Source organism: Aquarana catesbeiana, linkage group LG01, assembly GCF_042186555.1.
Source record: "Aquarana catesbeiana isolate 2022-GZ linkage group LG01, ASM4218655v1, whole genome shotgun sequence".
In the NCBI taxonomy this organism is placed as follows: domain Eukaryota; kingdom Metazoa; phylum Chordata; class Amphibia; order Anura; family Ranidae; genus Aquarana; species Aquarana catesbeiana.
Genome location: NC_133324.1, coordinates 165,947,254 through 165,969,364, shown reverse-complemented (window position 1 = coordinate 165,969,364; position 22,111 = coordinate 165,947,254). Strand labels below are relative to the sequence as shown.

Here is a 22,111-nt window from a genome sequence, read left to right as displayed (position 1 = left end):
AGTCGGCATTTTCGTTTCAGTGGTCAACCTCTTTACCCTATCTGGGTATTAAACTTACCCCAAAATACTCCGGATTATATCAAGCTAATTTTCCTCCGCTTTTTCGAAAGCTCGAGGCTATGTTAGCCTCTTGGTCCACAATCCCGATTTCGTGGTTCGGCAGAATAGCGACGGTATGAATGACGTACCTCCCCAAATTGCTCTATTATTTTAGAGTATTGCCAGTTCCAGTGCCTCCCCATATCATTCGAATACATCAATGTAAAATTATGCAATTTATATGGGGCCAAAAGAGGCCTATAATCAAGAGACAAGTGCTTTACGCACGCAGAGTCAATGGTGGCCTTTCAGTTCCTAATTTGCAAGCATATTATATAGCAGCGGGTATCGCCCCACTATCTCATCTTCATGCAAAGCAACAAATGCCCCTATGGGCCACCATTGACTTGGTCGACGCACACCCAACACCTCTAGCTTCTCTTCCTTGGCTTCCTAGAGCACATCGCCCCCCTACAATAGGTCCCTGTTTAGCTCATTCCCTCAAATTGTGGGATGCGGTCAAGTATTCAGCAGGCCTAATTTCTCCTAATCTCCCACTACTTTGTATCCTCCACTGCCCTTTATTTCAACCAGGTTGTGATAACCCACTGCAATTTAAGTGGTGGTCCGACAATGGCTTCATAGATATCCATTCGTTTTTCACCCCAATCAAGATTATCTCTTTCGCTGCCTTACGTTCATCACACGATATCCCCCTTAGGGAGCATTACAGTTACCTGCAAATTAGACATTTTCTCCGACAGCTTATAATTTCTCATTCTGCCCCCTTTGTCATGACACCATTTGAAAGCCTTTGTAGATCACGCCCACAATCCTCGGGTTTGATTTCTCTAATATATACCGCTATAAATAATTCCAAGACAATGCCATTGAGACCCTATCATCTCCAATGGGAGGCTGAGTTTGGGAAACAACTAGATCCGGAGGACTGGCATAGCATGACGATAGCGCTATCTAAATGTTCCAAGAATGTTCTCTTTTTAGAGAACGCGTATAAAGTCTTCTATAGATGGTATTATACTCCGGCTAGATTAGCAAGTTTTATCCCATCTTACTCCCCCCTTTGTTTTCGCGGGTGCTCACAGGAGGGCACAATGGCGCATATTTGGTGGACCTGTCCCAGGGTCTGCAGACTATGGGTTAGAGTATATGCACTATTACGTAATCTTTTTAACACCAACGTAAAACGGGACCCTTTTGAGGCCCTTTTATGGAAACCAATTGCAGAACTTCTTCGTCCTGAACGTCAGTTAGCAGCACAGATTTTCACTGCAACTAAACTCACCATAGCAAGGGCCTGGAAAACCCCGAGCCTTAGTTTTGAAGCAGTTAAAAATACTGTGAATGATATCATGGTAAATGAGAAACTTACGGCCATATTGATGGACACTCATGACAAATTCCTCAGGATATGGCAACCCTGGGTGACTTACAATCGCCCATCAAGATTTGATCAAACGTTTCTTTCTCTATAACAAGCCTCCGTTCCCCCCACCCCAGGTTCCTCCCCTCCTTTCTCTCCTTTCTTCCCCCCTTCTTTCCCACTTTCAATTTCTCTCTCCTTCTCCTTATTCAGGCCCTCGGGCTTAATTCTTTAAGGACCAGAAATGTAATATATTACACAAATTAGTACATTGAGAGGTATTTTATCCTCTTTAAGGTTATTCAATTTAATCTGACTTTAGTACTGGTTCTTTTTTTTGTTTTTTCTTTATTTTATATTTTTATTTTTTATTTTATTTTTTTACTTATTTCTTCATGAAACGTTATGTATTGCAACAACATCTCGTTTAGAAATCTTAGTTATTCCTGTATGTTTGCAATTATATTAATATCTGCTGATACCATATCACTACGCTAGAATACGCGGGATGAGAATATGTCTTTGTATTTCGCCTGGCCTCGGCATTGTACCGCCCGAGTCCAGGCTTAAATTTTTGAATAATAGTTTCACTCGCCGGATACCGGCAGTTTTATACCTGTTAACTCATGATGTATCCATCACCGTTTTGTACTTATTTGTTGATGTTTATTTTTTCAATAAAACCTTTTGTACAAGAGAAAGGAAGGGACTTTTACAAAGTTCTCAATATACATTTCATCAGCAGTAATGACATCATGAGAGAAACATGGAAATATCAACTGCAAATAACATAGTTTAGAATTCTATAATATCTCTGCTGGAACATTACAACAATATTAAGTGACATAGGAAATCTGACATGACCTAAAATAAGGCATGAAGAGGTCAATATGAAGAGGGTGGAAGAAGAAAATAGGGAAGAAAAGGAAAAGTAGAGGGTCATCACATTAGCTCTGCCACAGGTTCAAGGTGGTTCCTCCCAGAGATGCCACAGCTCCCAGACCTTATTGCGGTCTTCCAGTCTATCCCGTATTCTATGAAGTAATTTTCTTCATGAGCTCCGCATCCTTGACCCTAGCATACAGGGCATCTGGGGAAGGTACAGAGCGCCTCTTCCAGTTGAGGGCAACAAGGCAGTGTGCAGCTGTAAGGGTGTGTCCAAGTAGCTTCTTATAGGGTACACAAAGAACTCTTGCTACGTCTCAATGGGAATTTCTTTCCCAAGTACCCTTTCTCAAATAAGCATGTAAGCATGTTCACCCTGGTCTGTAAGGAGTAGGCATTTTGTATGCGATAAATATCAGAGATCAGACCCCTGCACATGGAGCCCTCCAATATAATGCGTTCAAAAGGGGATGGGGTGGAAAATTGCAAGTTTGGAGTTCTAGATTGGGCATAGTCGCGAATCTGCAGGTATCCGTAAAACACCTGGCAAGGTAGATCATATTTATTTTGAAGTTCGGGAAATGTCAGCAATTTGGGGGATCTAGGGTCTACCAACTGACCAAAGTGGAATAAATTCCATGACACCCAGGGTGATGACATCTGATGGGTGAGGCTATCGGGCACCTTAGGGTTGCAGAGTAAGGAGGTCAGCAGTGATTTTTCAGATTTGAGCTCATGTTCAATTGACAACTTGCGTTAGAGCAGCCTACGCTGGGACATAGACCCCAACGATCAACTAGAGTCTACCTCCGCATTCGCATTCCAGAGTAAGCTGTTCATTGGCGCCAACCAAATTTTTTCAATTTCCGTCCATTTATTATAGGAGCATTGGGGAAACCAGGAGACTATTGCGCTTAGTTGGACCACTTGGTAATATTTTATGAAGTTGGTGAACACTAGACCCCCATTGGAGCACAACGCCATTAATACTGAGTGGGGTATCCTATGTCTCTTATAGTTCCAAACATAATAAGTCAGCTTGTAGTTTTCGCAGGTGTTCGTAAGAAACAGGAATAGGTAGTGCTTGGAACAGGTACAAAAGCTTAGAAAGGATGGCATCTTGATGGAGGCAATACGCCCCAGAAGAGAAATATGATGGGTCTTCCACTTTTACACCAATTCCCTAATTGAGCTAATTAAGGGGGGAAGTTTGCTTGGTACAAGGTGGTAAAGGTCGCAGTAATGTAAATCCCCGGGTATTTCAGGGCAGTAAATTTCCAGTTATAGGGGAAACAGGTCTTTAAGTGGTGAACTTCATCCTCGGGGATATTAATTGGAAGGGCCTCTGGCTTAGACACATTTAATTTATATCTAGAGAAGGCTCCATAATTGTCAATTGTCAAGCTCTGCATGTAAATTCCATAGGGAGATCCTAGGCTGGGTCAAAGTGAGTATAACAACGAAATTTTAAATTCCCTCCCTCTAACCGATATGCCCCGAATGTCTGGATTCCTATGAATAGATGCCGCCAAAGGTTCAACACATATCGCAAATAATAAGGGTGAAAGCGGAAATCCTTGGTGGGTACCATTAGTAACTGGAAAAGAGGATGCAAGGGCAAAAGGGGTTTTCACTTGGGTTGTAGGGTTGGTGTAAAGGTGTTGGATGGCTCGCAGGAAGGACCCCTTAAAACCCATGTGGCGCAGCGTGGCAGTCAGAAAAGGCCAACCAAGACGGTCAAAGGCTTAATATTAGGGACTCCGAGCTGCCTCTGTTTGCCACATCAATCAAATCTATGACCTTTCTGGTGTTATCTCCCACTTGGCTGAGAGCAACAAAGCCCACCTGATCTTTATGGATCAAGGAAGGTAAAACCGCATTCAGGCGGATTGAGAGAAGTTTAGTAAATATTTTTAGGTCAGAGTTAATAAGGGCTATGGGCCTATAACTGGCATGAGGGAGGGGTCCTTGTCTGGTTTTGGGATCAGGGTGAGAAAGGATCTCTGCTTGTCAATTGGAAAGGGAGTTTGCTGAAGTAAAGCATTAAAGAGTTTTCACACGTGCGGAAGCAACGGGGAAGGAAGGATTTGTAGTACTCATACAGTAGGCCATCCGGGCCAGGAGATTTATAAGTGGGTAAGGTTTTAAAAGTCATCATAAGTTCCTCCTCTGTGATGGGCGCATTGAGAGAGAGGAGGTCCGAGGGCTGGAGTTGGGGAACCCCACTTTGCTCTAGATAATGGTTCATGCGATCCACCAAATTACCCTTGTTGTTATATAGTTGTTTCAGCCTGACTAAGGCTTTTTCCACCTGACCCAACGGCAAATATTTAAGAGTTACGCGTAGATGGGTTATCTGTTTGAGGAGGGATAAGGATGGGGAAAGTTGTAGCCGGTGTTCTAAGACCTTGAATTCCTTTTCAGTTTGTAGTTTAGTGGCCCTAGCATCCTTATTCATAGCTGAGGTAAGGGCAGTACACTGACCTCGGAGCAAAGATATGTTTTTATTAGCCTTGCTGTGATAAACTTTTGAAAACTGATTGGCTGCTTGTCTTAGATCAGTATCTAATACCGACATCTGCTTGAGGAACTTCATAGAAATCGTAATACCTGTGCAGGATTGATTTGATTTTTATATAAAGAGTATAGGACAATGTGTCCACCAACTGCTATTCTACAAAATGTAATTTGTGTCTGTCATTGTTAAGTGGTCTAACATTAGTTAGAACAGCAACATTGCTTCAGACTCAGCCCTAGCTCATATTCACAACCAAGCTCCATTCACTTACCTATTCAAATACCTGTCATCATCTACAAAGACTGACAAATGTTTGATCAAGATCACATTACTACCCTACTGCTCTCCTGTATTGAATTCCGCTAGCTGCTTTAATTATCACATGGATAAAGTGACAGAAAGCATAAATCTATTGACTGGCCAGGTCCTTGTGCGGCAGCAGAATATGTGCCTTCAAATGACATTGTGTACTTAAACCTGGAGAACAAAGTGGCCCACAGAAAACTGATACGCTTTTCCTGGGGGATATTTCTAGTCTTGCATATTTTATATTTAACATGAATTTCCAGATGTGTGAATTCTTGTGGCAAAAGTATGTATGGGATTATGTATCCTATTACTGTAAAACATCAACATATTGATGCCTCTGGGGAAGTAATGATAGAACAAAGAATCTGTGCTCTGTGGTTACAAATATTTATTTATACTAGAGAATAGCATTTATACGGTAGAATACTTTTAGTGTTATAATATTCAGGTATTATTTGTGGATAATTGAATCAAAGGGACATTAATTGTTCACTTAGATAGTCTGGTTTAGATTTAAAGCAAATATTAGAGCTAGCAATGATCAAAGCCATAAATGAAGCCCATGCTTTTGAGCACATAAAGCAAAAGTTTTTTTTTTTAGCATTTAATAAACTTAGCACACTATTAGTAAGAACATTTAGTGACAAATTGGATTTTAAGATCCTTATTGGTGTTGTTCTGTTAATGTTTTAGATTTATGTGTTGTGTTTCATCAGCTTTTGTCTACTGTTTTGATGTGATGTTTGTGATATGTGAATATGTGATATTTTGGACTTCTATCATTTAGAAAGAAAACAAAATGCATATTTGGATAGAACTGTATCAGTGCAGTTATGTGCAAATGTGTGGTTCTAATAATTTGTCCTTAGTGATGTATTTGTGTAGTATTTATAAACTTGCGTCCAAGGCTTGACCGACTTTAGCTATCTCATTTTTTGTTACAACTGCAAAGTAATTAGAATAAATAGTAATAGTAATAGTAAAAGTAAAAAACTTTTTGTTGCTGCAAAGAAATTTTGTTTCACCAGACTGAGTGCATACTAATTTTGATGATAAATCAGATGATGCAATTTCTGTCTTCTAATGTGTTGCAGTGTTTGCATCCCTTAAGAAGTGGTTATCTTACATTTCTATTGCAGGGAGTGCCTAAAATCTGACTTGTATCTTAGTGCAGACTTCTGGGAAAATCCGTTAGTCAATCACACAAGCAGGAAATGACATTTTTGGAGGTGTTCTGTATACCAACTGTGTACAAAACGCTTCTAGGTTGTTATATTGCATTGAATTTTACAGAAAATTACAGTGCTGCAGAATGAAAAGGAAAAGTGATTTTTTTTTCTGTTTCAATGTGTTTATTTCATTTTTAGAATAAACAAGAGATTCATAAACAAGCTCGTTGATCGCCCACACAGGGGCTAGAAAATGGGTAAACAATACCAATGAGCAATATTGTTCACAATTATACTATACCATAGTGAAACTAGGGAATGGTATCAAAAATTAATACTTCATAAAATGCCATGTCCCCAAAATCGTCACCGAAGGGGAGGCTCTTCTCCTGCAACCCCCCTCCATATGAGGCAACAGCATGAACCAGGATAGTTAGAAATTGAGGAGAGCGAAAAAGCAGATAGAGAGGGTCATAGATAGGAGAGGGGGGGGGAGAGAAAGGGAGAACTCGGACTCGGGAGCCCCACAGGCAGGAATCAGACAAGGCCCAAACAGGACGCTTGGAGTGAGGGGAACTCTTAGGTAATCCATGGTTCCCAAATTTTGAGAAATTTGGCATGCAAGTCATTCACAATACTGGACATTCGTTCCTGAAGCAACTTAGCAGTCATACGTGTCCTCACCCCCTGGAAAGCTACACGTTGGGTCTTCCAGGCTCCAGCTATAGTCCGTTTAGCCGCTATAAAGAGGTATGTGGCCAGCTTCTGCTGTGAAGCATATAAGCCAGGTATTGGACTATGTAATAGGGCTAACTTAGCGTCCCTACGGACTGTTAGATGGAAAAGGGTCTGAAGTAAGCCAAAAACCCTAGACCAGAACCCCACCAGTCTTGGGCAGGACCACCAGGTATGTATGACATCCGGAAAAGTAATTTTTAATAACATTAAATTACAATATATTTTTTGTAACAATTGTATATTGTATATATATATTTATTATTTGCTATATTGTTTTTCATGCAAGTGGATTTATTCTTTAGCTAGCCTTCAATACAACCTATTTTGTACTTGCTGTGCTGTTAAAAAGTATTTGCCCCCTTCCTAATTTTCACATTTTTTTTGCATATTTGTTACACTTAAAGTGGAGGTCCACCCTGAAAAAAAAATTGCACAAAAAAATACCTAAAAAAATGGAGGAAAAATTTTTTTTTTTACTTACATGAAATGGCTGTTGCTAGGCAGTCTTCCTAATCTGCCTCTTCCTATGCCGCGGTGATGTTGTCTCTTCTCCTCCCCGCGTTGTCTTCTGGGGAATGGGGTGCGGTGTGTTATGGGAACTGTGTGTTTCCCACAGCACATCGCGTCCCATTCATAAAGTGCTTCAGCGGACTTTTCCATTCGAAAATCTGATGGACTTTGGATTTGAAATATGCTTCAAATCTTTCCGACGGACTTGAGTCCGGTCGAAAAATCCGCTCGTCTATATGCTAGTCCGACGGATGAAAACCCACGCTAGAGCAGCTATTGGCTACCGGCTATCAACTTCCTTATTTTAGTCCGGTCGTATGTCATCGCGTACAAATCTGTCGGACTTTGGTGTGATCGTGTGTAGGCAAGTCCATTCGTTCAAAAGTCCGTCTTAAGTCCGTCAAAAGTCAGTCGAAAGTCCGTCGGATCAGTCCGGTCGAAAAGTCCGCCTGTGTGTACACGGCATAAAAGTACATCAGAGCAGCACTGTGAAAATTACAAACTACCTCTGTTCATTTGCATTGAATGTAAAAAGGATTACGCTGCGCTAGAATGTCTTAGATATGCTACTAAATTATAGCATGATAGAACAACTGCGTCTAAATAAACGCATGTGGATGTGGGAAACACAATACCTCTACAAGGTAAGCGGACCTAATAATAGATAAATACTCTGAATACAAATGTGAAAATTGATAAATGCATATAAACGCATCAAAGTATAAATGCAAATTCAAATGTGAAATATGACAGATTAACGCATCAAACTGCACAGGTACCAATAAGCATAACTGAATCACAACATTACTAGATAGTGCAATGAATAAATTAATATAAACGCATCAAAGTGCAAATGTGAAAATTGACAAACGCATATAAACGCATCAAAGTATAAATGCAAATTCAAATGTGAAATAAGACAGATTAACGCATCAAAGTGCACAGGTACCAATAAGCATAACTGAATCACAGCATTACTAGATGTGCAGTGAATAAATGAATATAAACGCAAGTGCAAATGTGCCAATATGCATAACTAAATGACAATATTGCTCAAATGTGCAAAATATAAACGCATAAAGTGCAAATGTGCAAATAAACATACTTATTACAATATAAACATATATATGAGCATGTAAAAAGTGCTAAGTGCAAAAAACACAAAACAAAAAGTAATTTGGTGTCACACAGTTCATGTGTAAAAAAGTCCTCAATGGAACCAAAAAATATAGTTCACTATGAAGTCCCACAAAAGGTATAAAGGTGCCTAAACGTGATGTCTACTGGTGATACAATCAACTCGCTAGTAACTCTCAAAGTGCCACAGACCATGCAATGGTGCGATTCGGTGACCCCAAAGGTAATGCGCTCACCTCAGAGCGCGTGACCAAGTCGCTAGACAAAGTCAAACCATGCTTGTGAACCACCCCGGTTTCTAAGTAGATCACAGGATCCCAGGCTCCAATGCAGTAAAGAGTATATAGATGGGAAGAAAAAACTACGTAGTATAATACCGTTTTAAAATTTTATTAATATATAGATGTAGATACTCTCCCCAAAAGGGGTACTCACAATATATAGGTTCGTCGGTGCACCGCTCTAAACATGGCAAGTATGATATTTTTCATGAGGGTATGGTGTGCGTCTCCTCAATAGGCAGCTCAGCTGTCTCTTGCTCCGTCCTGGCCCCTCTCCTACGCATGTTCGACACAGGGAGCACGTGTCATCATCAGGGGATACTGATTGGACGGCCGATCTATCGTTTTAAATAGACTCCCTGCGGCCATTTTACTGTGGTCCTAGTGGCTAGTGTTAGACTACAAGATATATGAGCTAAGTGAAACTCAGGCACAGCTGATAACCAACTGGTCTCAATGTATTAATCAGTAAACACAATGTAATGAGCGCTAATCGCCAGTATTCGTTAGAGAAAAAGATCATCTAATATTAAATAAAATTGCAATACTATTGTCCAGTTCGGAGGTTGACGGACATCACACCATACTAGCTCATATGAGATACAAAACCAATCACCTAGATGTATAATATCACGGAGAATATACTGAAATAAGTTGTTAAATATATAAATAAATATAAATCTAGAATAGTATTCCAATCTACATGAGTAAAAACAGTGTTTGATTATAATTAGTCACTACCTAAACGTCATGCGATGCCCCATAACGCACCACCCAGGGAATAGTTTAAAAATGCTCAATCTTTATTCACATTCAAATATGTGTGCTAAATAATGTTAAAAAATTTTAAAAAAGGGGGCCACCTTTACAAATAACTCACTAAACAACCCTTATAAAATAATTTAAAACCAAATTAAATTTGCATTGAATACTTGTGAAAACTGCTTGAAAATTCAAAAAGTTATCAAATAAAAAGTGCATCAATGACAATAACCAGGCAATTAGGTGCTAGTTTGTGTTTCCCATGGCTGTCAATAACACCTGTGGTTTAAAAAGGAGTCATATGAGGTGGCAAAGGACGGGAACTGCTGAAATAACTATTAAATCATGGTTTTGCTTGTGGAGCATATTATGTAGGTTATGAAGAATGATGTTATGGTTCTGCCAGATGTTACAGTAGGTGACCGCAATATTGTGTCAATCTCGCCGTTGTTATCGGCAAGATTTGACACCTGCGAGCCCCGTCGCGGGAGCCAGCGCCGAGCTGGCTCGCTCATTGGGAAAGGTAAAAAGTGTTTTTTCCTTTCCCGATGAGCGACACGCATTGCTGACAGGTGTCTGGTGTGAATCATGAGGGGGAACGCCAGGCCAAATTTTAAATAAAAAACTGGCATGGGTTCCCCTCCAGGAGCATACCAGGCCCTTCGGTCTGGTATGGGTTTTATGGGGGAACCCCTACGCCGAAAAATCAGCGTGGGGTCCCCCCAAAATCCATACCAGACCCTTATCCGAGCACACAGCCAGGCCTGTCAGGAAAGGGGGTGGGGACGAGCGAGCGCCCCCCTCCTGAACCGTACCAGGCCGCATGCCCTCAACATGGGGGGGTGGGTGCTTTGGGGGAGGGGGGCGCCCTGCGGCCCCCCCACCCAAAAGCTCCTTGTCTGCATGTTGATGAGGACAAGGGCCTCTTCCCGACAACCCTGGCCGTTGGTTGTCGGGGTCTGCCGGCGTGGAGCTTATCGGAATCCGGGAGCCTCCTTTAATAAGGGGGCCCCCAGATCCCGGCCCCCCACCCTATGTGAATGAGTAAGGGATACATCGTACCCCTACCCATTCACCTAGGGAAAAAAGTGTCAATAAATAAAACACACTACACAGGTTTTTAAAGTAATTTATTAAGCAGCTCCGGGGGTCTTCTTCCGACTTCGGGGGTCTTCTTCCAACTTCTCTGGCCTCTTCTCCCAGTGTCCGATTCTTCTCCTGGTGTTCTGGTGCAGTCAGGTACTGTATATGGCCTGGCATTTTAATATGCTACTGCTGGTTGTGGTGAATAGTAATATGATTCCAGAAGATAATGTATTGCCAGATAATAAAATGCCCATTAAGACTCGTGATCTAGTAAAACCAACCCATGGGCTTCTGGTTTAAATGCTTCCACTACTAAAATGCTCTATACTGTACCACCATAAAAGACCTTTTTCGCAATCCAATTTGCTGAAGTAGGTCACAATAGTACATTCTCACCCTGCTCACAAGATTGTGATGTCATAAAAGTGGCCTACTCAGTGCCAGACCCAGTTCAACTGCCCTACATGCTCAGCTGATAATAAAATTGCAAGGATTGGGATAGGCAAGAGAAACTGACTCATGGGGTACATGGAAACTGACCCCTTATGTCAGAATTTATCCCACAGGCCATATGTTGGACAGTGCTGCTGTAAAAATAATTATGTAATCAATACATGTGACTACCTAAATTTTCTGAGTTTTAAATACTGTTCACAATAAATGTACGCATGCACAAAGACATTCAGAAATGATTCTCAGTCTAACTCAAAGTAAAAGAAGACTCTTTATTACATCAGCTTGGTATAGGTAGTATGGCAAATTTCCAGGGACAAATGTCAACCACTTGTTACTATCTGTAGAAATCAGGATGAGTTTCTGTATGATAGTCAAACGAGTAATTCTTTTAGACATATTAGGGCCTTTGAGATGCATTTGGGAAGTGTTTTTACAATGCATTTACCAGGCAGAAATAAAAGCAAGACTCAAACTGATTTTCAATGATCTTAGCTTTTATACACTAGTCTTTAAAGCATATCTAAACCCTAAAACGAAAAACATTTTATATTTCCGTTAATCAGTCCTTAGATGATGTAGCTGCATTTCCTTTGTGCCTTGTTCACACCATACATGTGTGGAGGTGGACATGGTAATGCAGCTCAATGGACAACATGCGAACAATCCCTCAGACTTTCTTTCTGTTATTTTTACCTTGTAATCCTACACTCCCTGTCCTATCCTGTCTGTATCTGTGGAGGGAGCCATAGTTATCATCCTGGCTGTGCTTCCAACATGTCTTCCTTACATCTCTATTACATATGGAGTAGTTTATTTAAGGAAGGTAACATTGTACTTTAAAGCTGGCCATACATTATATAATTTTCTTGTTCAATTGTATTTAGATTTACCTTTAACTATGTTAGTGCAAGGGCCTTTCTGATTGCATTTATTACATATTGAAAGTGTTTAGGTTTGACCTCATATTATATGGTTTTGGTAAATCTAAAGGAATATGGTACAAGAACATTGTATAATGTATGGCCAGCCATAGTTTAGCTCCCAGGAAGCTCAACAGGTTCTATTGCTTTGGAGATAACTGTCAGCCTAATCTCTGAACATGTTTACGAGATTAAGGACAGAAGGGTTGATCTCATCAGCGTTGCTTCTCCTTCGTAGTTCAATCCACAGGTTGGGATGGGCCCAGTGCCCAAATGAATTGCCTAATTGCAATGTGGTCTGCAAGATGGCCCAGTGTTCAGTGAATTGCTGAGCAAAATAAAAAATATTTAGCTAATAAAACATTTCACATGTGTATATTTTAAACAAACTGTTTACCTGTAGATCAATTTTAAATAAAGATGGTATGCAGTGTTAAGGTAAGGGAAGCTGTGCTAAATCTTTGTTTTAATGTTTTAACCTTACTATAAACATTTTTGTTCCAGTAAGGGAGGCAGCATGTCTGGAATCAACTAATTTGGAAATTATAACGATGGAAGCTAACAATGGCAAAAATTTACCAGAAGCAATCCTGACAGTTTTTTCTTATTGTACCTTTGCTCCTTGTTCTTTTACTATCTTGCTGGAAAAATACATGGATCAGGAGCAACTTTGGGACTCTCTCTGTAACCAGACAGGTACAACACAAAGTTGATTCTCTGTGTATATGTTTGTATCACGCAGCTCATCTAGCCATGAATGCATTTACATATGCCATCTACTGTAACAACCAGGACCCTCAGGATTCATTTATATGTATGCAAGAGAACATAAATATCAGAAAATCTCAGTTTGCCCATACTGGCTCAGTAGAGCAGAACAAGTTGTGTAAGTGGATAAGATAGATTTAGCTATGTTGAACTGTCACCTGTAGAAACTCCTTCTTATGCCCCGTACACACGGAGCGTTTTGTCGGAAATTCCGACCGCGTGTGGGCTCCATCGGACATTTTCCATCGGATTTTCCGACGCACAAAGTTTGAGAGCAGGCTATAAAATTTTCCGACAACAAAATCCGATCGCGTCAGTTCCGACCGCGTGTGGCCAGTTCCGACGCACAAAGTGCCACGCATGCTCAGAAGAAATTCCAAGACGGAACAGCTCGGTCTGGTAAAATTACAGCACTTTCGTCACACTGCAATGTTTTAAATTGTTTAATACAGTGCACTCTCTTCTTCTTTATAATGTGAGAAGAATGAAGTAGTTTTGCTGCTCATATTCACACAGACTTCTCACAAACTTCTTTCTTTATTATTTATCGTGATTCCCTCAATATATTTTGATTTGTCACATCTGACCAAATTTCTTTTTTGTTGTTTTATTTTTGTTTTGTATTTTTTTCAAGGCTGATTTTTTTTTAGTTTTGTTTTGTATTTTTTTCAAAGCTGATTATTTTTTTTTGTGTTTGTATTTTTTTCCAGGCTGATGTATTTTTTTAGTTTTTTTGGGTTTTACTCCATAATATTTTTGTGTGTGTTTTGTGTGTCAAGTTACCACAACACCATTATTATCTTGTATTATTTAATCTCAAGAAGGTTTCTTGGTGTCCCTTGTTAATTTCACATTGTAGTTTACAAATGTACCTGCCTTCTCACAAACAAACTGTCCTTTTTGAAGGAAAACACACATAGGCGAGTATAATTGAACCAAAAATTCCTTTATTAAGGGCTCAGAACCAAACAAAGAGTGAGGCAACCCTGGAGAAACAGCAGAAATTGGTGAAGCCTTTGGCCCCCAGGGCACACATCAATTATTTTCCAGCAAAATTGGTGGCCTGAGGAGTCCATATCTAAGGGAGTGCAGTCTGGTCCAGAAGTCCCAGAGATCCTGAAAGCAGCAGATGACATCTGTGTCCCCAGGCTGTGGTCATACAAGAGCCTGCATCTTTTGTCAGACCAGACTGAACCCAGGGCCATCACTCTCTGGTCTCCCTTCCACGCTCCCTTCCACGCTGTGACTGTGGTGGTGTAGTTGTGGCAGGAGGAGGAGGATGGTCCAACTCAATCACATCGGTATTGGGTGTGATTTCGCCACTCACCCCCTTAGTTAGGACTTTATAAAGAAGTTTCTCACACATGAGGCATTGACCCTCCTGCATGCCCTTCAGTTTGGTGGCAGCCATGCAGGCAAAGGCCTCTTCAGGAGTGGGTAAGGCTCTGAGGAATGCAGAAGCCCCCTGAATGAGCCTGAGAGCTGAATCCTGCACGTGGCTCCCCTTCCTGGGTCTTTTGTTTGGAAGGTGGAGGGGAGGAACCTGCGATTCTGTCAGGCTCCTACTGGTCCCAGGCTTCTCCTGGCTGCCACTAACCCCCGCCTCCTCCTGGCTGCCACATTCCACAGCCTCCTCCTGTGTGCCACATTCCAGAGCCTCGTCCTGGCTGAGGTCTTCCTGTGTATGAAAAAGGGACATAGTTTTAGTTTTTTCTTCATCAATCACACACAATTTTCACCTCATGACTGTTGCAAATTGAATGTTAACAAATATAACAGACTCTCCTGAGCCCAGCATTTTTCATTCTTGTCCCAATTATTTTTGCCCACTACTGTCTATTGATATGTAAACGCCTTTATTAAATCAACAATTAGTGATCAATAATACCATCTAGTAAACATCATTTCTTTATTGACCAGAAATCTGTAGAAGAATGCTATACCTCACTCCATCTGGGCTCCTCCACTCCTTCCTGGCTGGAAGTCCCAAGTTGGACATCGGAAGCCTCAGCTGGGGTGGAAGGAAGAGTGGAGGGAAGGGTTGAGAGGGATTCCCTGACTCCAGTCTGGTCTGACAGAAGGGGGTAAAATCTTCCGGAGCTGAAGCAGTTAAGGGGGAATATGATCACCATGTATAAGCACATAGGTGGTTCATATAGTGAACTTAGTGTAGATTTATTCACTTTCAGGCCATTAACCTCCGTATAAGAAAAGCCACAGGTGGAGCTGCTAAAATATAGAATAGCCTCCCTCAAGAATTAATTCTGGCTCAGTAGATTGCTTTAAGTATATTTTGTGCTTATACCGTACAAATGCACCCAGCTCTAACTGGTTATTAACATTGATAGGTAACACCAGAAATTGTTGATCCAGGGAATATCCAATTGCCATACACCCTTGGGATAAGTATACACAAATTATAATATCATAACAATTCACAAGTACTTGAAGGTTTTGATAAACAACACTAAAGCCAAACTTGTTTATTTTTTAGAAGAGTGAGGGAGGGATACCGAAAGCTATGTAATGTTTTCTTGCTGTCTTTGTGGGTAACCTTTTCATTGGCTTACTGTCCCAATTAACATACAAGGTGGTAGGGAGAATCTAGGTGCTCTGACCAAAACTGAATTAAAAAAAAAAAACTTTCAATGCGTACCTAACATATATAACATATTATATACAGACATTTAAATAACCAAGCAGCCAAGCACAATGTACTCAGCATAGATATAGTTATTTATTACAAATAAACTCAGGTGAGTGTTTAGTTCTTCGCCTGCCCTTGTTTAGAAAAGATACATTATACAGTACCGCACATGTACAAGAAGTACTCTGAACGTTCAGTGTTTGCAGCCATGGAATTAATACTGCTTTAAGAGGCTTCTTGGGAAGCTAAATATTAATACTGAATGCAAAAAAAAAAATATCCCTGAATATAAAAGTTTAGATGTTAATTATGATTCCAACTGTGCTGGTATACAGTGTGTCCAGATGTTATCTTTTCAGTGCTGGGCCCAAAAATTGTGTATTTTAAGACTAGGACTATTATACCTCTTTATATTCTGTCATGTGGCTCCAGCTTTTCATTTTCTGATGGCTGTTGAGTCACAGTGAAAGTGTGAATATCTGGTAAAATGACCAGCATTTCCATCTGCATGCAATCCACACGCCAGAAACAAGTCTGTCAATGATGTAGAGTTGAGATGCAGCAGCTGTCACAAAACTAGAAAATGCAAGACGGCACAACTCCAGTTTAGTGTGAGTCAAACATGGGTCTTGATGAGATAGAAGAACATAAAATACTGTCTCTTTTACAAGACATGCAACCCAGATGGCTTGCAGTGTGTTAACTTTCGCAGATTACTTGTAAATCCTTTTGAAGCACTGAAGTAATTACTGTCCTTTTTAGAATTGGCATATACACTGTATGTTTTTCAATTGAGCAACTTATGTAACACCAAAAATATGAACATATTTAGTAAACTGGTATAAAATAAACATTGCGAGCACCATGTATTTTAGGGTTCTGTTAGAACCAGCTTATCTGTGATGTTATACAGATGGATGTGTTATTTTCAGCTAGATAAGACAAAAACCACACAGTGGTGTAAAAAGGGAATGAAGGTGTACTATATAAGCTTCGATTTGCTCTTTAGAGTGATAACACAAATATTAGAGGAATATTGTGTAAAATAAGGATTTTGTATATTTATCTCAATGCCATCATTCATGGTAGACTTTGGATAGAGAGCTAACTTTGCAGACAGAAGAGCACACTTAGATATTGGTATGGGTAAAATGTTAAAGGGCTAGTTCATCCAAAAGTAATATTTTACTGATGGGTGGAATATGGTCTGAATCAGCTGCTGGCATCATGGACACTCCCAAAATTTTAATCTCCCTGCTTTAATTGCAATGTTTCTTTCCACCTGGGAGCTTTGGGTCTTCTTTCTACTTTTACTTCGTCAAGCTCCTCCAAAAGATCTGCCTCATAATAGACACATAAATCCACACTTTACTTATTTCAACGAAAGGTAATTGGAGTAGTTTGCACATCTGGAGTCCAATTAATGAAAAGAGTTTGGAGGTGTGGTTTAAAGCTACTTTGATAAGACACTCAAATATTTTAAGATTGCTGTTCATAAGAAGCAATAGCTAATATGAACCGTGCCTCACAAAAAGGAGCTCTGAAAATACATACGATCAATAGTAGTTGATCTGCATAAGGCTGGAAAGGAATACAAACCAATCTGAAAATGTTTATATGTCCATCAGTTGACAGTTAAACTGTCTATAAATGGAGCTAGTTTAGTACTGTGGCTACCAGCCAAGATGGCCCCCAAGGCAAAAGGAAAACTAGATATTTCTAAGGGTTTCACATACTTTTTCTTGCTACTGTAAATAACCTTACAGGTGGTTTAACTCAAGTATCTACCAAAAACTAAAATATGTTTTGGATGGACTGATCTTTTAGGGATTATAATCAGCCATTTGCCCATGAGACACCTTTTGATTGCTTCTATCAGCTTGTCATCAGATGCCTAGGGACAAGAAGGTGGTTCTTCTCAACCATAGAAAGTGTTATATTTTACAAAAAGTTAATCTAGGAGAGGAATGGGACTTTTAAGGCATATCATTTCATATAAAACCATATTTTATTTGATATATATTTAAAATAATTTCATACAAAACATGCTATAACAATAAAATCTGTATATAGTATACTCAAGTACGGAATTCTAAAATCATTGCAACATTATATTGCATCATGCAATATGATGTTGTAATGATTTTAGAATTCTGTACTCGATTATACTACTTATATAAAGATTCTATTGTTATGAGTATGTTTTGTTTGAAATTATTTTTAAAATGTATCAAATAAAAGATGGTTTTATATAAAATGATGTGCCTTAAAAAGTCCCATTTCTCACCTCAATTAACTTTTTGTAGAATGTACAATTTATAGAGATGTTGCACTGTTCTTCTTTTCCTTTAAATTATTTTTTTTTACACTGTAGAAAGTGTTCTAATTCTGTAGAAATGAATTCAAGCGTAATGTATCATATACTTTGCAATAGGTCATTAAAGTTGATCTAAGTCATAAATGGTTGTCATTTAACTTGCCTAGTTTGCAATTTCTTTTAAAAAATAGTTTTCACTCTTTTTTTTTGCATCAGCTGCACGTTTTTTCTGGACCAGTATACTGGTAATGGCAACAGTTAGACCATGGCTGCACAGTCTGTGTTGGCATGGACACTTGTAGTCTCAACCAGGGTGAATGTGACATTGATTGAAATGACAGTTGCTACTCTATAACACTATGTAACTCTATAGCACTATAAGTGCTTCCCCTTCAGGATCACCAGATGTTCTTTTAATGAGCTGCATATTTAAAAAAAAATACAATTTTTTTTTTTTTTTAATTTCCATTTACATGTGATTTTTTTTTTTTAATTTCCATGTTACATGAGATGTGTGTTTCTAAATACAGTAACAAAAATGTCATCATACTGGGGGACTTCAATTATCCTGATATTGACTGAGCAGAAGGGACATCGCACTCATTAAAGGCCCGTCATTTCATAAATGTCTTACAGGACAACTATATGTCCCAATTAGTGGATTCCCCCAAAAGAAAGAATGCCCTGCTAGATTTATTAATTACGAACTAACCTAGTCTGATCTCAGATGTGGAAATTCGGGATAACTTGGTATCTAGCGATCATAGGGTGATCTCATTTAACGTAAAACATAGAAAAAGGAGGCACAAGGGTAACACAAGAACACTAAATTTCAAACGTGCCAATTTTTCTGAACTGCGGTTATTAATACATGACATCAATTGGGACAAAATCCTAGATACATTGAACACGGAAGAAAATGGGAATGCTTTAGGAGCATATTAAACAATGGTATCATACAGTGAATTCCAATGGGCAATAAATACAGAAGGGTGAAGGTGAAACCTGGGCGGCTAAACCATAATGTAAAAAAAGCCCCATTAAAGAGAAAAAAAATGGCCTTTAAACAATATAAATGGGATGGGTCACCGTCAGCATTCCAACACTACAAGAAATGCAATAAAAAGTGTAAGAATGCAATCAGGGCGGCCATAAAAGACTACGAGAAACATATAGCGGAGGAGAGTAAAAAGAATTCAAAGTAATTTTTTAGATACATTAACAGTAAAAAGGCAAAATCAGAGCACATTGCCCACATAAAAGACAAGGATGGGAGGATGATTACGGATGACACAGAGAAGGCAACTGTACTAAATGCCTTCTTCTCAGTCTTTACACAGGAAAAGGAGGGGCATAGCGACCGCGACAGTACTGTTAGTGACACATCACAGGGCATACCCTCGTGGCTAACAGAGGCCAGAGTGAAGGAAAGACCAGATAAACTTAATACAAATAAATCACCAGGACCAGATGGCTTACACCCGAGAGTCCTCAGAGAACTCATTCAGTTTATAGCCAGACCATTGTTCCTAATCTTTGTTGACAGCATACTGACAGGATTTGTACCAGCTGATTGGAGAAAAGCCAATGTGGTACCAATATTCAAAAAATGACCCCAAGGTTCTGTCTTGGGACCAATTCTGTTCAATTTATTCATAAATGTTATAGGGGATGGAATAAATAGCTCAATCTCAGTTTTTGCAGATGACACAAAAATAAGCAGGGCAATAACATCACATCAGGATATAGAAATTTTACAGAAAGACCTGAACAAAATAATCGAGTGGGCAAATAAATGGCAAATGAGGTTTAATGTGGAAAAATATAAAGTAATACACTTGGGGGCAAAAAACATAAATGTAAACTACTCACTAGGTGGAGAACCACTGGTGGAATCAAGGATGGAGATAGATCTGAAAAAAAATTGATGACTCATGTGATTGGACATGTAGTTGCCATCATCCCTTATATACTGAAGAAGTGTAGAGAACCTCTATTGTGGGATTTTTAAGGCAACAAAAAAGATAGAGAAATGATATATTCAAATATAATTTATTTTACAAAATACTTATAGAAAAAAATCATAGAAAAAGTTCATTTGAAATTCCAATACATTACATTGAATGTTAAAAACATGGTAATTTGAAAAGGAGAAAAGTGATACTGTCCGCAAAAGAATTCGGAAACCTCCAGAACAACTGGTGGTAACGGAAAAAGCGGTTCATGCAACGCATTTCAAATAGTAGTATTTATACAATCTTCATCAGGGATATTGTATCACTACTTTTCAATTCGTAATTATATGGCCATTCCTCTTCTCAGCTTGACAGCTGAAGGAGTTTAATCACGAGAGAGCGCTTGCTCGGTGACCTCTCTAAACACTTGAACCCCTCTTCCTGTATAGGCACCTGGGAAACCTTGTTTTTCAAGCGCCGTTTTTTGGATCTATTTTATCCGGCCTTCCTGTAGAGGATTTATGAGGGGCATGTGTTGTGATTTTGGGAACCTTCCTTTCTGAGACCATGGGGAATGCACCTGCTAGTTGAATAATTATGAATTGAAAAATAGTGATACAATATCCCTGATGAAGATTGTATTCCGTTACCACCAGTTGTTCTGGAGGTCTCCGAATTCTTTTGCGGGCAGTATCACTTTTCTCCTTTTCAAATTACAATGTTTTTAACATTCAATGTAATGTATTGGAATTTCAAATGAACTTTTTCTATGAATTTTTTCTATAAGTATTTTGTAAAATAAATGAAATTTTAATATATCATTTCTCTATCTTTTTTGTTGCCTCAAAAATCCCACAATAGAAGTTCTCTACATTTCTTCAGGATGGAGAAAGATCTGGGGGTCCTAGTAGATGACAGACTGAGCAATAAATAGCATGCAATGTCAAGCTGCAGCTACCAAAGCCGGCAGAATATTAGCATGCATAAAAAATGGGATATACTCCAGGGATAAAACTATAATCCTGCCACTTTATAAAACTCTGGTTAGGCCACATCTGCAGTATTCTGTCCAGTTCCGGTCACCACTCCTCAGAAGGGATGTGCTGGAAGTTGGGAGAGTCGAAAGAAGAGCAACAAAACTAATAAGGGGACTGGAAGAACTCGATTACGAGGAACGACTGCAAAACTAAATCTATTCTCGTTGGAGAAACGACGCTTGAGAGGAGATACAATAGCGATTTACAAATACCTCAGTGGCGATCCCAGCATAGGAAAAATAATATTCAGTCTCAAGGAGTGTAAGAGGACATGGGGGCACACAATGAGATTGGAGGAGAAGCAGTTTAACCTTAAACTATGTAGGGGGGTTTTCACTGTCAGGGCAATAAGGATGTGGAACTCTCTTCCACAATTGGTGGTAGCTGCGGGGAGTATGGATATTTTTAAGAGACTCTTGGATATGCATCTTAAAGAACACAACATACAGGGATAGGGGAAATAAATATAGAAACTGGCTGACATGTGCACCTACACAGGTTGAAGTGGATGGACTATTGTCTTTATTCAACCTTACCTAGTATGGGACTATGTAATACATTGCAGGTTGCCATTTTTTTATTTCTGTGGCTACAATCCTTTTAATTTTTCCTTCATCTGTTAATCCTGCCACGAGCACACTTCATGTTGTAGGGCTACTACAGAACATAACCCCTCTTTTCTTCATTCATATAATAGGGAGGGGATTATTCTGTAGTATCACAAAGATAGCTGGGGACATGACTTCTTAAAAGTGCAGCAGAGGCAGAGAGCACAGAACATTTTCAGAAGGTCGACAGGTAATGTTATTGCACATATGGAACAAATAAAACAAAACACTGGTATATTTAACAGACTAAAAGGGAGAAATTAATTCCACTGTTAGGGTTTACACATATGTTAATGATTGGATTTAAATCTACTTTAATCGGATAACTACCGAGTGTTATTCATGTACAAATCAGTTTTCTGTTGAATGTTGTGGTGGGCAAAGTGGCTAGGCTTAGATTTTCCTGTTGTTTCACAGAAGATGGACAGTTTACTGCACCATTCTTCTGCAGAGAGCTGTTTCTGCACCATTTTTCCATGTTATCCCTCAGGCTACAGATCCACAGGCCCTGGAAGTTTTGTGAAATATGTGGACTAAAGTGCATCATTCATATTAGCCTTAAGATCTTCATTCATATTAGCTTTT

At 39.4% G+C, this 22,111-nt stretch overlaps 1 protein-coding gene across 7 annotated transcripts in view; it reads left to right on the top strand.

The window, feature by feature from the left end:
- Positions 1-22,111, top strand: part of KIAA0825 (KIAA0825 ortholog) — a 784,945-nt gene that overhangs the window by 371,743 nt on the left and 391,091 nt on the right. For all 7 annotated transcript variants that reach the window (XM_073624511.1, XM_073624512.1, XM_073624514.1 and 4 more), the window contains one exon: positions 12,699-12,890. In XM_073624511.1, the coding sequence (XP_073480612.1) occupies positions 12,699-12,890 (192 nt within the window). The remainder of the gene's footprint in view (positions 1-12,698; positions 12,891-22,111) is intronic.